Raw genomic sequence first — 19,233 nt, 5'->3', positions numbered from 1 at the left:
TTTCCTCCTGGGTTCCCTATTTCCTCTATCTGGCTCTTCTGTCTTTTCATCTTTGATTGTGGGCAAACGTTTAGTTGATTGTTCTAAGGAGCGTATTCTTCTTTGGTGTTAGGCCTATCTAAAAGGGTGGTCTCTGGGAGTGTATTCAGTTTCAAATTAGAAGATTGTTTAGAGTGACAGTTTTGGGTACCACACTTTCTTTGAGACCAGCAAGCCTGTTATTATTATTAATTTTTCATTTGAGTTCTGTTCTACTTACCCCTTCTAACCTGGGGTCTTCTATTTTAGTACTCCTAGGTTGGTTGGTGGTAGTGTTGGGGTACCATCTAGAGCAGCATTTCTCAACCTGTTGGTCATGACCCCTTTGGGGCTCGAACGACCTTTTCACAGGGGTCACCTAATACATCCTGCATATCAGATATTTACATTATGATTCATTACAGTAGCAAACTTACAGTTATGATAATAATTTTATGGTTGGGGGTCATCACAGCATGAGGAACTGTATTAAAGGGTCACGGCATTAGGAAGGTTGAGAACCACTGCTCTAGGGCTCCTGGTCTCAGGATAGAGGAGGCTTTCAAAGCTTTTACAATTTTAGGTGCTACTCACGAGACTGATGTAGAACTTTATGTCTAGGAACCATGTTTGCCTGTCCTTCCAGATACCCCTCAAGACAATATTCCTTACTCTTCACATCTTAATTGTTCAGTTCCAAGTACTTTCTATAAATGTGTCCCCTATGTTTCTATCATTTATATGAGTATACATTGCCATTTTTATAAATTTGTATGTAGACATTTGTACAGCTATATCTGTATATGTATGTAGGGGTATTCCTGTGCAACTTCCTCCATCTATTCCGCCTATATATTTACCTAAGTATCTATTCACAAATTATGGCTTGTTGTTACTGTTCTTGCAAGATTTTTAAGTAAGAGCATCTACTGTCTCCAAAAACTTGATGCCATCAAGTGGGTTCTGACTAGTAGCACCCGTGTAGGACAGGGTAGAATACTCCTGTGGGTTCCAGAAACAACCATAAGCTTCATCCTTCGCCTGCTGGGCAGCTGGTGGTTTTGAACTGCTGACCTTGCAGTTAGCAGCCGAAAATGTAACCTACTAAGCTACCAGGCTCGGTCTTCCGCCGCTGGGACGGTGAAGCCTAGGTCTTTCCTCGGTCCCTCAGGGCCGCCCTTCTAACCCCGCCTTTTCCGCAGACGTCCGCAAGGGGGTTCCCGAGCGTGGGGTATGTGCGGCCTCGCGTCCCAGCCCGCGGTACGCTGGCCGTGTGTCGCCTCAGCGTGGCCGGGACTGGGGAACTCTGGGAAGACAGTCTTGGGGGGAAGCCTCACGCGAACCCTCCGGCCATGATTTGAAGCAGAAATAAGGTGAATGGTTAAAAAACCACAGGTACGCAGCAGAAATCAAACGAGGGTTTCCGCACGCCGGTCCCTTTAAACATAGGAAATCTTTATAAATTGGGGGTTCCAAGAGACGAAGGCGGAGCTGTGGTTACCTTTCATTTTCCACTACGCTTGGTTATTTCTAGATCGTAGTCCTGGCAGTGTGTAATTCGATCCATTACAGTCTTTAGGCGTCGCAGCCAGAGGGAGCGCTCCAAAATGAAGGGCTGCTTCTGGTTTAAAACAAAAGCAAACTCCCTGCAGTGGAGTCGATGCCGACCCTTAGCGACGCCATAGGGCAGGGTAGAACTGCCCCTGTGAGTTTCTGAGACTTCAACTCTTCACAGGAGTAGAAAACCCCCACTTTGTCCCGCAGAGCTGGGTGGTGGTTTTGAGCTGCTAACTTTGCGGATCGCAGCCCAAGTAACAAGTAAGCAGGGTTCCTGTTTCTGGGTAAGCAAGACCGTAATCGTAGAAAATGTACCTTCCCTAGCCGCCAGTTAGCAACACTAATATCACCACTCCCAAAAGTATGCTATGAGTGCATACTTTACCAGGAGGAAAGGGGTTAGAACCCGCTTTCTCAGAAAGGACAGACAATTAATTATGGGCAATATATGAAGTATATTCCTACATCCCGTGACAACATATCTATGAGCATGTTGTGAAATACGCAATGTTACAGAGGCTGAGCGGGTGGCAGAGTGGTCTCTAATTAAATCAGACAACGGAAAGAAAGGGGACTTTTGAATCACTAGATTGTGGTCTGGGAGGAGCCATCATGGCATAGTGGATTACGGAGCTGCAAGCGTCTGGGTCAGTAGTTCAATACCATCAGCGCCCTCCACTGGAGAAAGACTAATGCTTTCTACTTCCTTAATGAGTTACAGTCTCAGATACCAAAGTGAGACTGGTGATGTAATGCTTTAAGCACAGATTCGTAATTCTATTGGCTGCTGAAAAATAACACTTGCCAATCTGCTCCTTCATGGATTAAACCGGTTCCTTCAATTGATACTATTTCATGTTGACCCTGTAAAACTATAGAACTGCCCCACAGGTTTTCCAATGCTGTAAATTCAAGGAAGCATATTGCCACAGCTTTTTTAAGCCGCTTTTATTGTTGACTCATAGCAACCCTATGTAAGGTTCCGGAGGCTGGAGCACATAGCCCAGTGCAGTGCTTACCTGGCAGAGCCACCAGGCTTCTCCCATATAAATTGAAGCGTGGCAACTCTGTCAATTGAGGTTACTCAAGAGTTAGAAGGACTAGAGAGCACAAAACAGAAGATTTGTAAATGTTAGCTGGATGGCTACTGGTTTCCCAGAGCAAGTCTTAACCCATTAAAGTTTACTAGAAGACTCCTTTAGTATCCCACCCCCCAGGAATGTTCATTTCCTCCCCCAAAGGAGTTGTAAATTACATCATCTAAAAGAATTCTGCCCTATACCAAGTTTTGGATTTTATATATATATAAAATCATTATAACAGCCTGAAAATTTCAGAGTAACTGGTTTAAAGAATAAATTTTGTTACAGAAAAAAAAAAAAAGCTACCAGGCTCATTGTTGTTTTTTTTCTGGTTATAGTTGTCTTTTATTCTTGTGTACTTTTCTGTGTCTTCCTTTGCCCTGGTCATTTTGTGCTTTCTTCCTGAATATTGTGTATTACCTTACCCTTCACTATAATTAACACCTACCTGTATACTATCTACTTAGTGATAGTCCCTCCTTCCCGACTCTAAAATTAGTAACCATCATAGAATATTTCTTTATATTTAGTGACTTTATAATTATACTTGTCTTTTTCTGCCTGTTCATGTCTTTTTTCAATTTTTAAAATTTGGATTATTTGCTTTTTGACTGTTGAGGTATTGATATTCTTAATAAATTTAGAGATTTACATTGTTGAAATGTACTGGCTAAAATTTGGTTGACAATGTTTGCATCTTTATTTGTAAGGGATATTGGTTTATAGTTTATGTTCATTCATAACTTCAGAAATGAATTTGGGAGCATTCCTTTCATTCTTGTGTGATTGTTTAATAGAATTTCCCTGTGAAGTGATCAAGGACAGGGCCTTTTACTTGTTATACTGACCTTTACTTTCTTCTTTTGTTTTGGGTCTATTCAAATTTTTACCTCCGTTTGTGCTAGTTTAGTAGATTGTTTCTGGAAATTTGTCACCTACGTTATCAAATTTGTTGGTATAACATTTTTTCATAATCTGTATAATCTTTTTTATTTCTCTGTTGTAATGTCACCCTCCTCCTTTCTCCTTTTGCTAATTTGCATTTTCTCATTCTTTGTTAATTTGACCAGACGTTTGCTGATTTTATTCATACTTTGAAAGAACTAGCTTCTAGTTTTATTGATTCTTTTTGTTTTGTGTTCTATTTGTTTCTGCCCTCATCTTTACTTTTTCCTTTACTGACTATAAAATTTAAAAAATCATTTTTGGGGGACCTCTTATTGGGAACACTCCATAATTCAGTGTTGTACAATTGCTACCACAATCAGTTGCAAAAAATTTCTTTTCTTCTTGAACTCCTTGATATCAGTTAGCCCTATTCCCTCCCTCCCTACCATCCTCCCAACCCTTATTCCATTTTTTCCTGTAATTTTTCCCTATCTTGCACAATCCAATATATCCATTCACGTGCAATTTTATTGTTTAGTCCCATTGAGTGGGGTTATACAGTCATGAGTGCTATCAGCTTCCCATACCGCCAGGGAACCATTACTCCTGTTACTGTTTCTGACTGGTTATCTGTCCTAACTTTCATGTACTGAACAATCTTAAATATACAAATGGACATACGTAAATCTAACGTGAGTAATGAGGCAAAACAAAGTATGAACCAGAATAGTCAGGGGAGGGCATATTAAACAACGAGAGCATAGTTATGTGGTTGCTCAGTGTCATCCCACAGCCTGGATTTATGGTCTCTCTGTGTGGCAAACTTTTTTTCTGTTTGTTCAAGTTAAAGAGTCAAGGTATTGATTTGGGCCCTTCTTGGGTTTTTTAATGATTGGTTTGTTGAGCGCTCTTACAAATTTTATTACAATCCATTATTCAGTTGTATTAAGTACACTTGTACATATGTTGCCATCATCATTTCCAAAACATTTTCTGTCTACTTGAACCCTTGGTATCAGCTCCTCATTTTTCCCCTCCCTCCAACCCACCCTTGTGAATCCTTGATCAGTTATATATTATTGTGGTTATTTCGTGTCTTACACTGTTACTCGTCTCCCGGGGGATGGGCTATATATCCAGCCTTGTGATGGGTTTCCCCTTTCTCTCCCTCCCACACCCTACCAGCCCCCTACCCTTACGATACCATTACCCCTACTACTGTTCCTGGGGGTTTTATTGGTCCTGAATTCCATGTGTTGAGAGCTCTTATCTGTACCACTGTGTGTTCTATTGTTGATCTGGATTGGTAAGGTAGAATTGGGTCTTGGTAGTGTGTGGGAGGAAGGATTCAGGAACTAGAGGAATGATATGTGTGTTTTGTCATTGCTGTACTGCACCCTGGTTGAACTGTCCCTTCCTTGTAACCCCTCTGTGGGGGAATGTCCAGTTGTCTACAGATGGGCTTTGGGTCTCACTCCAACTTCCCTCATTCACATCGATATAATTGTTTGTTTTGGATCTTTTGATATCTGATCCTTTCGGCACCTCATGATCACACAGGCTGGTGTGCTTCTTCCATGTGGGCTTATTTGCTTCCCTGCTAGATGACTGCTTGTTTAACTTCAAGCCTTTAAGCCCCCAGAAGCTATAAGTTTTGATAGCCGACACCATCCACTTTCTTCACCACATTTGTTTATACACCCATTTTGTCTTCAGTGATTGTGTGGGAAAGGTGAGTATCAAAGTGCCAGGTTATTAAAACTAAGTGTTCTTGTGTTTAGGGAGGCACTGAGTAGAGGTCCAAAGTCTGTCTGCTATCTTAATACTGAATATATGAATATATGTATATTGGCTCTATCCCTTTCATTATAAATTGATATATTTACATATTTACATGTCTGTAGCTATACCTCTATAAATAGCTTTTGCTTCCTACTTCTTTCCTCTGTTTACTTTCACCGTCCTCTTGTCCCACTTTCATCCTCACCCTCCATTTGGCTCTCAGTGTTTCCTCTTGAATACATCACTTGATCAAACCTTACCAGGCCCCTTCGCCATCATTTATAGATCTCTTGTTGTTCCGTCATCCCTGAGTTTATTGGCTCCCCACTCACCCTCCCTGCCCTGTCCTCTCCCTGTCCCCCTGGGACCACGGATCCCTTTGTTTTCTCCTCAGGTTTGTTTATCCTGCCTATCTTATATAGGTAGACACAGGGTGAAAGAAAAACAAAAATGATAGCTAGTTTTAGGTCTGTCTGCTGATCCTTATGAGTGTTTTCCAGTCAGGTCTGATGAGCTGCCAAGCCCTCTCCCCTGAGTCAGAAGTCTGTCTTCAGGATTCCTTGGGAACTTGGTTACTTTGCTCCCCTTGCTGCCCTGTTGCACTCCCTTCAGGTTTCACCCCACTGTGCATGGGCAGACCAGGCACACTTTCCTTAGTGTCTCCAGTGCTGTCCTCCTTAGTGCTATGGGTCAGTGAGGGAACAATATGTCTTTGTGCATTGGCTGCTCCAAACAGAGATGTTGTCCCGGGGCTTGGTGGGCCATGATGAGGTCCATCCTCTATTTCCTTCTTAGTTTGCACCCATGTGGTCTGGACAGACTCACCACTCTCCCCAGGCTATATCTTCAGTGCTGTCCTCTGTATTACATTCTTTTCTGGGTGGGGGTCAACATAGCTCAGCTTGGACCCAGCCCCATCATCCTCTCTGTTTGTTCACTGCTCCAAGTGGTATCTTGCCATCAAGACTTGGCACTCTGGGATGGGGTCTGGTCCCTAGTTTGGGCCTTTATTTTTTGGTTGAGTGTGTTTAGTGCAATAAATTTACTTTTGACTCTATTTTTTGTTGTGCTCAAAGGTTTGGGTATATAGTTGTGTTAGTCTGGGTACATTATAGAAACAAATCCACAGAAACTCATATGTATAAGAGAGAGTTTTATATAAAGGGTAAGTGTACATCAAGAAAACATCCCAACCTAGTGCTGCCCAAGCCCACAAGTCCAATATTAGTCCATATGTCCAACACCAATCCACAAAGTCCTCCTCCGTCTCACAAACACACGCCGACTTGCAGGAGGAAAGCCAAATTAGTGTAAGCATCTCAGCGCTGGCAGGGGTCTCCACATGGCTGCCCCAACACCCAGTGCTGCATCGGGGTAGGTCCATGTGGCTTCTTTTCAGGGATGTCTTGCAGGAAGTGAGCCTTGCCAGCCGAAGCAGGGAACTGGCTAAGGCAGCTGCACCCTGATCCGACCATCACAAAGCAAGAGACCCGAGAACTTGAAAGGCGAGGCTCCCAGCCATTCATCCCTCCGCCCTTCAATTAACCCCTCAATAAACTTTAACTATCTCAGTAGTGTTCTTATCCTTATTTGATTCTGGGTATTTTTATTCGGTTTTTAATTCTATAGCTCATTGGTTTTTAAGTAAAAAGTTATTAATTTCACATATTAAATCCTTTGACTGGTGGTTCTTTCTAATTTTATAGAGTCGTAACCAGAGAAGATGCATTTGAATTATTTATTTTATGTTTTTTATTTAGAGAGTGAGTGTGTGAGAGAGAGAGAGAGAGAGAGTGTGAGAGTGAGTGAGTGAGGGAGTGAGAGTGAGTGAGTGAGAGTGAGTGAGTGAGTGAGTGTGAGAGAGTGAGAGAGTGAGTTGAGTGAGTGATTGAATTAGTGAGAGTGAGAGTGTGAAAGAGTGAGTGAGTGAATTAGTGAGAGTGAGTGAGTGAGAGAGTGAGTGTGAGAGAGTGAGAGAGTGTGAGAGTGAGAGTGAGAGAGTGAGTGTGAGAGAGTGAGAGAGTGAGTCGCATTTGAATTATTGAGGTTGACTTTGAGACCTAAAAAGTGGGCTATTCTGAAGAATGATACTTTTGCGTTGGAAAATAAGAGTATTGTATTGTTATTGGGAAAAGTGTTCTGTGTATGTCTCTAAGGTCTGTTGGCTGACAGTGTTTAAATTTGTTGTATCTTTGTTGATTTTCTTTCTAGTTATTCTAGTCCATCGATCATGATGTGTAAAAAGACTCCTGCTGTTGTTGTAGAACCGTCTGTTTCTCTTTTCCGTGTAGATGGATGTTTTGTGTATTTTGAGGCCCTGTTGTGTAGGGCCTAAACATTTTCTATGGTTATTGGCTATTGTTGTTTGATTGGCTCTTCAACTGTTATATATAATGCCCTTTCTTTTCTGATAGGCTTTGCCTATTAAAGGCTTACATTGCCACTCCAACGCCATCTGCTACTGTTTACATCATTTATCTGATATAATTTGCCTTTTCACCTATTCATGTCTTTTTGTCTAAGGTTTGCTTCTTGTAAGGAACACATTGATGGCTCCTCTTTTAAAACCCTTCAGCAATCTTTGTATCTTGACCGGCAAATGTAAATAATTCCGTTTATTGATGATTGGAATGAATTTACTGCTGCCATTTGCGTGCGTTGGTTGTTTGTGGTTTCTCTTTCCCACTTTAGTTTTGGTTCTGGTTACTGATTATGGATTGCCTTTTCATTTTCTTTGTTGTTAATTTGTTTACTGAGCTTCTATGACTTCTCTTTTTATTTTGATGAGTAGGTTTTAAAATATTCTTTGTAGTTACCCTTAAATTTACTTTTGTCTTCTTAAGTTAAAAAAAATCTTTTATTTATTGATATCACCTTGATTTCCTCTCCATATTGTAGTTCCATAACTATACCATTTTTTGTCATAAAGTTTTTATTGCCATTTACATATTGTTGTCTGTTCTTCCCTATTTTCAGTCTTGTAGCATTGTTTTATTTTTGAGATTTATTTATTGGATGCTGTCATACATCTTAATCTCTGGTTGTTCTCTGGTGTTGTTAAAGGACTCATTTTCATATTTTTTAATAAGGTTTTAATAAGGTTGGTCTGGTTTGCAAAGTCCCTTAATTTCTGTTTATGGAAATGTCCTAATTTCTCCAGTGTATTTAAGGACAGTTTTGCTGGGCATATGATTCTCATATGTCATCCTGTTGCCTTTTTTGCCTGCATGGTTTCTTCTGAGATATAAGAGCTTAGTTTTATTAATATTCTTTTGTAGGTAGTATTTCAGTGTTTTCTTGAGCTGTTCTCTGGATTTAGAAAAGTTGATAATGATATGTTTTGGTTTTCTTTTGGTATTTATCCTGTATAGGGTTTGTTTAGTTTCTTGGATATATTTCTTCTAATTTGCCATAATTTAAGATGTTTTCTCACAGCAAATCTTTCAATATTGTGTCTGTGGTTTTATTATAGGATGGAGAGGATTCTGTTCTTGAAATTCAATCATCTGTAGATTATCCTTTTAAGCTTTCCACATAACTCTAAAGCTTTCTTCTTTTAAAAAAAAACATTTTATTAGGGGCTCATGCAACTCTTATCACAATCCACACATATACATACATCAATTGTATAAAGCACATCTGTACATTCTTTGCCCTCATCACTCTCAAAGCATTTGCTCTCCACTTAAGCCCTTTGCATCAGGTCCTCTTTTTTTCCCCCTCCCTCCCCACTCCCTCCTCCCTCATGAGCCCTTGATAATTTATAGATTATTATTTTGTCATATATTACCCTATCTGGCATCTCCCTTCACCCCCTTCTCTGTTGTCCGTGCCCCAGGGAAGAGGTCACATGTAGATCCTTGTAATCAGTTCCCCCTTTCCAAACTACTCACCCTCTATTCTCCCAGTATCGCCCCTCACCCCCTGATTCTGAAGGTATCATCCACCCTGGAGTCCCTGTGCCTCTAGCTCCTATATGCACCAGTGTACAACCTCTGCTCTATCCAGACTTGCAAGGTAGAATTCGGATCATGGTAGTTGGGGGGAGGAAGCATCCAGGATCTGGGGGAAAGCTGTATTCTTCATCGGTGCTACATCGCACACTGACTGACTCATCTCCTCCCCTAGACCCCTCCGTGAGGGGGTTTCTTTTTTTTTTTTAATCATTTTATTGGGGGCTTGTACAACTCTTATCACAATCCATACATCCATCCATTTTGTCAAGCACATTTGTACATTTGTTGCCATCATCATTCTCAAAACATTTGCTTTCTACTTGAGCCCTTGGTATCAGCTCCTCATTTTTCCCCCTTCCTCCCTGTCCCCCTTCCCTCATGAACCCTTGATAATTTATAAATTTTTCTTATTTTGTCATGTCTTACACTGTCCGATGTCTCCCTTCACACACTTTTCTTTTGTCCATTCCCCAGGGAGGGGGTTATATGTAGATCGTTGTAATTGGTTCCTCCTTTCTACCCCACATTCTCCCTACACTCCTGGTATCGCCACTCTCACCACTGGTCCTGAAGGGATCATCTGTCCTGGTTTCCCTGTGTTATCAGTTCCTATCTGTACCAGTGTACATCCTCTGCGTTATCAGGATTTGTAAGGTAGAATTGGGATCATGATGGTGGGGAGGGGAAGCATTTAAGAACTGGAAGAAAGGTGTATGTTTCCTTGGTGCTATATTGCACCCTGATTGGCTCGTCTCCTTCCCACGACCCTTCTATAAGGGGATGTCCAGTTGCCTACAGATGGGCTTTGGGTTTGCACTCTGCACTCCCACTCATTCACAATGATGTGATTTTTTGTTCTTTGATCCCTGATACCTGATCCCATCAACATCTCATGATCACACAGGTTGGTGTGCCTTTTCCATGTGGGCTTTCTTGCTTCTCAGCTAGATGGCTGCTTGTTTATCTTCAAGCTTTTAAGACCCCAATTAAGTTCTCTAACATAAAATAAGAAAGATATCTCTGAGGTGAGCCAGAGGCATATTGAAAAACATAGAGGAATGGATTTTGGGCTCGCAACTTAATCCAAGCTCCAGTATAAGAACAATTAGTTCATAAGACAATGACTCTCCTTGAACTCACCCTCATGAAGAAAACATGGAAGATGTGGGTGCTACCGCCCAGTGTTATGAAAAACTAACTGGTACCTGGCTATCAGAAGACAGAGTGTCTGGGCTCTTAAAGGCTTGTTTTTAAGCAGTCACTTAAGTCAGAAGTAAACTAACCCAACATGGAAGAAGCATACTGACATGCATGATCCAAGGAATGTAAATTGTATAATCAAAATTTGAAGGATGGAATGGTATGAGAGTTTAAATTGTGAAATTCTGGTTTTCAGAATGCTCTGGATAACAGTGAAAGTCCTAGATACATATGTAGGATCTACATATGGAATTAGGCCTCTGGTGATTTCCCTCTGACCATAATTGAGAGATCGAATAGTCTGGTTATTAGACAGAGTATTATAAAGACAACTATAGTAGATTAAAATGAAACAAAAAACCCACCTCTGACTTGAATGGTTAAAACCTTATTATTTGATCTCCCTTTGGACATCCTTTGAGCTTGATCTGGCTTTTAATATTTTCTTTTCCAAACTGTTATATTTTATGTTTTGTTATTGTTGGTACCCTTGTAGACTCTCTACTATCCATTTTTTTGGTTTTTATTATATGAAACCGAGGGAGGGTGATAGTGAATCTATAGAGATAATAACTAGATTAAGGGCTTGGGGGATATGGCAGGGGAAGTGACGGGGGGAGGGTGGTAATGGGGAGCTAATATCAAGGAGTGTAAGAATGGAGAAAATGATTTGAAACTGATTGTGTTAGAAATTGCACAATGCATTTTGAGGTGAATAAACTATTGAATGGCATCATATCTGGATAAAGTCATAATAGTTTAAAAAACAATCAAGCAAGCAAAATGTAGTTAGATTCCAAAGACCAAGTCATTAATGTAAAATATTGGCATTAGGAAAAAATGGAGGGTGACACATTAAGATGTAAAAAAAAAAAGGATGATTGCATCATTACATAACTGCTAACCCACTGGGAATCCTGGTCCAGTCAAGGTGACCTTGATCCTCCTTGCTGGCGTTACTCTTATGCATTACCTGCCAGCGTATTGTCTTGGAGTTTTGTCCTTGTCGTGTGAAATGTCACATAACGAGATAGTTAGTAAGTGAGGAGCAGGTGCACAAACATTCTGTGCTTTGTTGTCGCAGTGAAATTTTCTTTGTACAGAAAGACATGGAAATTGGAGGATGGCATGAATCTGATCTTAGGGAAGATACATTTTCTATTGAAGTAATTATTGTAATCCCGTATTTTCTAAAAAGAAAATAAGTCATAAGTAAATGAAGTTGGGTTATATTTTTAGCCCTGTTGCAAACGAATTGCTTACTATGTACTAAACTCTGTGACTACTTATGGGAGAAATTGTGTCAGTGAAAGATTTAAAGTAATAGGAGGCTCGTGTGAGTGCCTTATATACCATGCTGGTCTGTGGTTAAAGCATCGGCTCATGTTTGTCCCAATTGCTTTCTTGTTGTTACTTTCTGTTCAGTAGATTCCATCTCACATTGACCCCATATCTGCTCTACAGGTTCCCATAGCTGCAACCCTTGGAAAGCCAGATCTGTTGCCAAGGCACGTGTGGTTGTTTTGAATTGTGCGCTAATGCTTAGACGTTGGTTGCACCCAGGGGCTTCTGTCTCCTTCTTCGCTTACTGCCACTGAGCCACTTCTGACTCACAGTGACTCACAGTGACAGGGTGGGTGGGACTGCCCCTGTTGCCCAGAATAACCCTTTACAGGAGTAGAAAGCCCCATCTTTCTCCTGAGGATCAGCTGGTGGTTTCAAACTGCCGACCTTGCAGTGAACAACCTAACTAGTAACCCACTACACAACTAGAACCCTGTTTCTTTCTTAGTGTGCGTAAAATGAGATATTTCTATCACCAAAGTCTTAAATCTGATGAAATATCTTGAAAAGATTCAGAGCACTAGATTCCACTCCCATCTCAGGTTGTCGTGAGCGTGCCCAGTCCTCTCATTCACCGTTTGTTCTGTTTGCGACACACGCCTAGAGTCAGCCCTCGTTATCCTTGATGCAACCATCTGTCTTCACTCCTTTGGCTTGGGGATATTAACTGCAGTTTTACTGCTTGAAAGATAGTATCGATTCCTGGCACCTTAGACTTGATGAAGTATGGTGTTTGTTTTTGCTGATTTAAAAATGTTTGTGGTAGAAAATTTGGGCTGTACGGGAATAAAAATCTCCTGGAATTCTCTCATCCACTTGTAATCACCACTTCATGCTGATGGGTATGGTGACACAGATGCATACTTGAACACAGGCACATTCATACTCATGTGTGACCTGTTTGTCTTGCCAGCTTCCAGAAATGAACATCTGCCCATGACATTAAACTTTCTTCTGTGTTACAATTTTAGACGTTTTAAAGATAGGGAGTTGGCATTCTGGGCCTGAGGCTCTTTGATGGGCTGTCTGGCATGACGGTGCATCTCCTGAACAAGATTCACAGGAAAAGATGCTCTATAATATTTCTCCTTTTTTTGCCCCTTCCTTTGGTAGCAGCTTTACTGAGATAAATATACATACCATATGATAATCTCATATAAAGTATATATAATTCAGTGGATTTCAGCATATTCAGAATTATACAGTAACCACTACAGTAAAATTCAGTTTTTTTTATCACCATAAAGAGAAACCTCATACTCTTTAACCTTCACCCCCTAGGTCCCTCGTCTCCCCTAGCGTAAAGATCCAGTCATCTACGTTATATCTATAGGTTTGCCTACTCTGCCTGAATACTTTATGTAGATGGCCTCTATACGTGTGACATTTTGCTTGTGGCTTCTTTCATTTGGCATATTTTCAGTTGATTCGTAGCATACATTGACACTTCATTCCTTTTATTGCCGTTAGAGAAAGTTGCCGCGTGAATGACTCATGAAGAGAGAAGGGTTCAGGGCATGACTGCAGGCTCAGCCTGACGGCAAGTGGTGTGTGGAGACTCAGGACAAAGGAGCAGGGAGGACACCTGTTAGAACGGTTCACGGCAGGCACGCCTAGGAAGCGGCATGTGTGGCCTGACTGGTGCCCCGGCTCATTGTAACATCTCTGCTCTCCCAGGCGTGGCCCACAAAGCTTTCGACAATGATATTGATGCCTTGTGCAACCTCCGGGAGTTCTTCAACTACCTGCCCCTCAGCAATCAGGACCCAGCTCCCGTCCGCGAGTGCCAGGACCCCAGGTGAGTGTCAGACCAGAGCACCTGCCCTCCTCTACCGCACATCTTGTTCTTGCCAGCTCTTCTGCCCGCTGGGACCTCCAGGCTTGCCCCGTCAGTGTGCCTCCCAGGTGTGGATGTTTGTGGACATCTGAGTGCAGGATCAAAAATAGATGATTTTATTCATTTTTTCTCTCTGTAATATCTGATACATATCTTGGGGATTTCCTATTGTCTCCTGCCTTCTTCCTGGTACAAAAGATTTCTGAGAGAAACAGGAGTCACGAGAATAAGGAATCCACGCTTTTGTGCCTTGATAGAAATGTAACATGAAGCAGACCGAGTGCCCTTTAGGAAAGGTGTTTATGTCCACCTGTGTGGAGCCAGAGGCTGGAGCAGCCGTGGAGAAGGGGTGGTGCTGGCCTTCGTTCAGTCTTGTTGGCACCTCTGTCTGGCGAGGGGCTGGGTAAAGGAAGTACCACAGAGTCAGGCAGGGCTCCCTTGGATAGGATTTTCTTTGACGGAAGGGATAAGAAATGTGTCCACTGGGAAAAAGCCATTTCGGACCATACCCTCTGTGCATTGGTCCTTATTTTGACCAGGAATCCTCCCATGTAGGGAACACAGCCAGGGGCATTGTGTGTAGTTGTAAGGGGGTGGGGCATGTCAGGGGTCAGGGGTCAGCAGGGCACGTCTTCCTACTCTGAGCCTCTGCAGTAAAGCTTGTGAATGCCGGAACCTGTGTAAGTAGAGAGTCATTGCTGAAGGACTATTTTAAATATTTTTTCACTAAAATGAATGATAGGAAAGTGATAAGAAAAGTGTAAGAATTCACCTAGTCAGAGGTAGAAAAATTTGTGAGAGCCCCCAAAATGAGGCAGCCACTCACATTTCAACTCTCACAGGTTTCACTGTTCTTGGGGATCTTGAAGGGCTAAGCCATTGACTCTGCTGTGACTCCTGGGCCTAGAGGTCTCTGCTGACCTGCCGCCGCCCAGTTGTCCGTTTGTCTTCTCCAGGTGAGTCTGGGCAGCCCTGCAAATGAAAAGTATTGCGTGACTATATTTTTAGGTTGGGCTCTGGACAGTACAAGGATCCCTGCTGATGCAGTGGTGAAGCATTCATCTGCTAACTGAAAGGCTGGCACTTTGAACACTGCCACTTTTTTATTATTAAAAATCATTTTATTGGGGGCTCTTATAACAATCCATACATCAATTTTATTAAGCATATTTGTACATATGTTGCCATCATTTTTTCTAGACATCCACTTTTTATTAAACCTTAGTATCAGCCCCTCTTTTTCCCCACCCTCCCTCACGATCCTTTGATAAATTATAAATTATTATTATTATTTTCGTATCTTATACCGACCACTGTCTCCCTTCCCCCATGGTTTCTGTTGTTCCCGGTTCCCTCTTCCTCCCCTCTGTTCCTCACCTTTTCCCTACCCTCTGGTATTGCTACTCCCATGCCTGTTGCTGGATTCCGAGTGTCGTGCGCTATTGTCTTTTATCTGTACCTGTGCACATGCTCTGGCCTAGCCCACAGTGGACTATCAGGACTGGGATTGTGATAGTGGGGGGTGAGGAACCCTCTAGGAACCAGCAGATTGTTGTGTATTTCATAGGTGAGTCAACTGCGCCCTTGTTGACTCACCCCTTCTTTATGACCCTTCTGTAAAGGAATGTCCCATTGTCTACAGATGGGTTGTGGGTCTCTGCTCTGACCCTCTTCATTCTCAAAATAATGTTTTTTGTTTGTTTGTTTGGGGTCTTCTGATGCCTGTTACCCAACCCCATTGACACCTCATGATCACACAGGCTAGTGTGCTTCTTCCATATGGGCTTGTTGATTTTCTGCTGATGGTTGCTTGTTTAATTTCAAGCCATTAAGACCCCAGACACTATCTCTTTTGATAGCCGGGCACTATCAGCTTTCTTCACCACATTTGCTTATGCACCTATTTTGTCTTCAGCAATTGTGCCAAGAGGGTGAGCATCACTGAATGCCAGATTGTTAGAACAAAGTGTTTTTGCATTGAGGAAGGGCAAGAGCAGAGGCCTGAAGTCCGTCCACTACCTCAGTGTATTGCTTTATAAATATATGTAAATAGGCCAAATCTCTGTTTTTATGACTTAATTTATTGACATATGTACACACCTAGGTTTATACCTCTATCCATAGATTTACTTTCATCATGCTCGCCCTTCTTCTGCCTCTTAGTAATTCCTCTCAGGTAGATTGTTGTTGCTCCAACACCCTCAGGATCTCTACCTTCTCCTTGTTGTCAGTTTTAATTCCCTAGTTATTCCGGTCTATGGCGTTGTTTGCTAACCCCTCCCTTCTCCCACTTCCTTCTCCCCCTAAATCCCTCTGGAACCATTGGTTCCAGCTTGCGTCCCATGCCTATCTTATATAAGGAGGCAAATCAACAATAACAGAGACCAAACAAAAAGAAAACAGAAGATTGGATACAAAGAGAAAAGAAAACAAACCAAAAGAAAGATAATAACTAGCAAACCAGCAAAAAGCTACATAATTCCCAGGTCTGTCTGCTGACCTTTATGATTATCTCCCCACTGGTCTGGGGGAATTCCAGGAGCTGCCTCTCTTAGACTGAAGTCTAATTTTGGGGTGCCTCAGGGGTTTTGTGGCTTTGCTTTGCTCCCATTGCTCATCTGTTCTGTTCCCTGTGGGGTAGTCAGAACATACTAACTCCCTGCTGTGTGTCCCCAATATTGAACACCACCATTTTGTGGTTGAAGATGGGGTGATCTGCTTCTGTAGAGACCACTGTCTTGAGAACCATATGGAGCAGGTCAACTCTGTCCTGCAAGGTCAATGAGAGTTAGAATTGACTCAAAAGCAATGGATTTGGTTTGGATTATGTAGATACCCAATCCCCTAGGACAGAACTCTCCGGAAGCTGGGTTTGACATGTTGCTTATCCCTTTTACAGTGTGGGAAAGGACTCAGCTGCCCTATCCAGCCCCAGAAGTACAGACAGAAGAGTGTGTGTGAGCATTTAGCCTGCAGTGATCTTGCTCATCAGAGAGCTCAATTTTCCATTTTATTTATTTATTTTTTACATGAACATATTTTATTGTTAGTTTATAAATTAAATTAATTTTTATAAAGTATATTTTATTTTATTATTTTAAAAAATCTTTTTATTGGGGCTCATAAGGCTCTTATCACAGTCTGTACATACATCAATTGAGCAAAGCACCCTTATACATTCGTTGCACTCGTCATTCTCATAATTCACCTTCCACTTGGGTTCCTGGAATCAGCTCGGTTTCCCTTTTTTTTTTCTAATTTTCCATTTTAAAGGAGTTTTCATGGGTTAACCTTCTAACGGAATATGGATTCAGATCCATATTCATGGTCTCTACAGAACATTTACTTTTTTCCAAGACCTTGTTTTTGAACACTCAATGTCTGAAGACCTTCACTTCCTCATGTAGTACCTGGGTTGTAGGTGTGTGCAGAGAAGATAAATGAAGGAATAATCATTCAGGGAATAAGCTAATTTTCTCTAAAATCATGCTGTCTCTTTGGTTGGTCTGCGTCTCAGTCTCCGTTTCATATGGCGGTTCCAAAGGAATGCAGTGTGATAGTTTATTGTGCCAACCTGGCCGATAGACACAAGTGAGATTAATTGAAGGGTGGAGAGATAAATTGCTCGTTGAACCTTGTCTTTCTAGTCTCTCGCTCTTTAATCATCGGATCAGTGTGCAGCTGCCTTGCTTGTTCTGTGCCTCAATTTAAAGGGCACACTACCTGTGGGATGCCTATCCTGTGGACTGTGTTGCTGTAAGTTGAGGTCCCTTTAAACCCACATGATTGGAACGTACATCTCTGGAGCTGGGGACCGACAGTGTGACCTGCCTTGCTGTTTGCTGCCTGGGTATAGACAGCCCAGCTCTCTCTACAGAGAAGGGACTGGCGGCCCTCAAGACTTAAAGGACTGCTAGTGTCTCAACTCTCAGGGGAGTGAGTCACACTGAGCCATTTGTACTGCTTCATAATTTAACTGTTCATTTCTTGTATTATATATCTATCTGCATATAATTTAACAGTTCATTTCTTGTGTTATCTATATTTATAAATATCTATATAAAATTACTAGCAATCTGGTTTTGTCTCTCTAGAGAACCCTGTCTAACACATGCAGCTTTGATGACTGCTTCGCAAAACTATCAGGGACAGAACTAGCCTAATCCCCACGATGTCCCTCCCTGACTCTCACCTCATCCCTTCAAAGGCAGCTAAGCTGGCTTGTCAGATGTTGACTATAGCTCCCTCTGCGCTGACTTAATTAATGTTCTATAATTCAGCTCTAGGTTGCGATATCCATGGCAATGGCTATACAGAACTCAGGGAAAAAGTGTGATTAAAGGGTTTATTAAGGAAGTTAACAGATTGTAATGCCAGTGAGAAATGCTTAAGTCTGAGTTATCAGGACATGCTACAAAGTTTTCTCAAGTCTGTTAATAAATATGCCTTAAGGGCATACCGCTTTGGTATAAGCCTCAACCTAAAGGCAGTCAGCTTAAGCTCTGTGAGTCAGCAGACCCAGCTTCCAGAATTAAGTGCCCAGTCATTCCACTCCAGTAAGCCTCAGGCCAGAGGCCCTCAGCTCCACTTCAGTAGGCCAGCACGTGCAACCTAATTTAGTGTCCAGAGGCACCCACAGTACAAGCCAGCCCCCTGCACAGAAGCACTCAGCTTTATTTGCTCTGTGGGTTGGGTAGTCCATCATTTTTTCCACGCTCCAGATTTCCTGGTTTTGCTGTTGTTTCTCCAATGTCGTAGCTGTCATCTGGATCCAGGAGGTTCACTGAGCAGGGATCTTGGATCCAGAGGACAAGCTCCACTCCTGGCTTTTGCTGGTCATGAGAACCTTTCCTCCTGTTTCTCAGAAGGGTTCATTTTAAACAGCAGGATGGTACTCGATGGAATCCTGTTTGCCATTAGTTACAGGTGAATCCTATTGTTATCTTCTCCCACCTTCTTACCAAACCTACGCCAGGAAAGGTTGCTTGGTGGGAGTTAAAAACTTTGGCTAGAACAGCAACATCAAGTAATCCAGTGCCCCTGCACCCTCCTTTTTACCCACAGTGATCGCCTGGTTCCTGAGCTTGACACGATCGTCCCTTTGGAGTCCACTAAAGCCTATGACATGGAGGACATCATACGCTCTGTAAGAACTGCACCTGCCTATCTTTCTTGTGCTAGTGGGGTCATGTTCGTGGCCACAGTGATTCAGGCTATTGAGAAAATACTTGGCTCACTGTCCCTGATGCTGGGCTACACAGATGAACAGATACTGCATGGGGTGGGCATGGGGACAGGGTACACTGAATAGTGTATTCTAGGAAGACCATTGACTATGTAAGCTTGTGGCTCAGATGAACTTGAGGGCCAATTGAGCTCTGGGGTGTTTAAGAAGGTACTCTAAGGTACATGGAGTCTTGGGGGCATAGTATACATTTTTCATGCTAAGTGAGCATTGAACAACTCGCTTTGAGTTAGTACATCCAGTGGCATTGCATGGGAAGGCTCTCTTTGGTCACTGCTTAAAAAAGCAGTCACTCAAATCTCGTGACTGATTTAAGAGAACAGC

At 42.1% G+C, this 19,233-nt stretch overlaps 1 protein-coding gene across 2 annotated transcripts in view; it reads left to right on the top strand.

The window, feature by feature from the left end:
- The window catches only part of PCCB (propionyl-CoA carboxylase subunit beta), a 110,080-nt gene that overhangs the window by 60,378 nt on the left and 30,469 nt on the right, over positions 1-19,233 (top strand). For both annotated transcript variants that reach the window (XM_075546880.1, XM_075546881.1), the window contains exons 8-9: positions 13,505-13,625; positions 18,729-18,810. In XM_075546880.1, coding sequence (XP_075402995.1) covers positions 13,505-13,625; positions 18,729-18,810 — 203 coding nt within the window. The remainder of the gene's footprint in view (positions 1-13,504; positions 13,626-18,728; positions 18,811-19,233) is intronic.

Source organism: Tenrec ecaudatus, chromosome 4 (genome assembly GCF_050624435.1).
Source record: "Tenrec ecaudatus isolate mTenEca1 chromosome 4, mTenEca1.hap1, whole genome shotgun sequence".
Lineage (NCBI taxonomy): Eukaryota > Metazoa > Chordata > Mammalia > Afrosoricida > Tenrecidae > Tenrec > Tenrec ecaudatus.
Note: the sequence above shows the minus strand (reverse complement) of the source record. Positions and strands in the feature narration are given on the sequence as shown.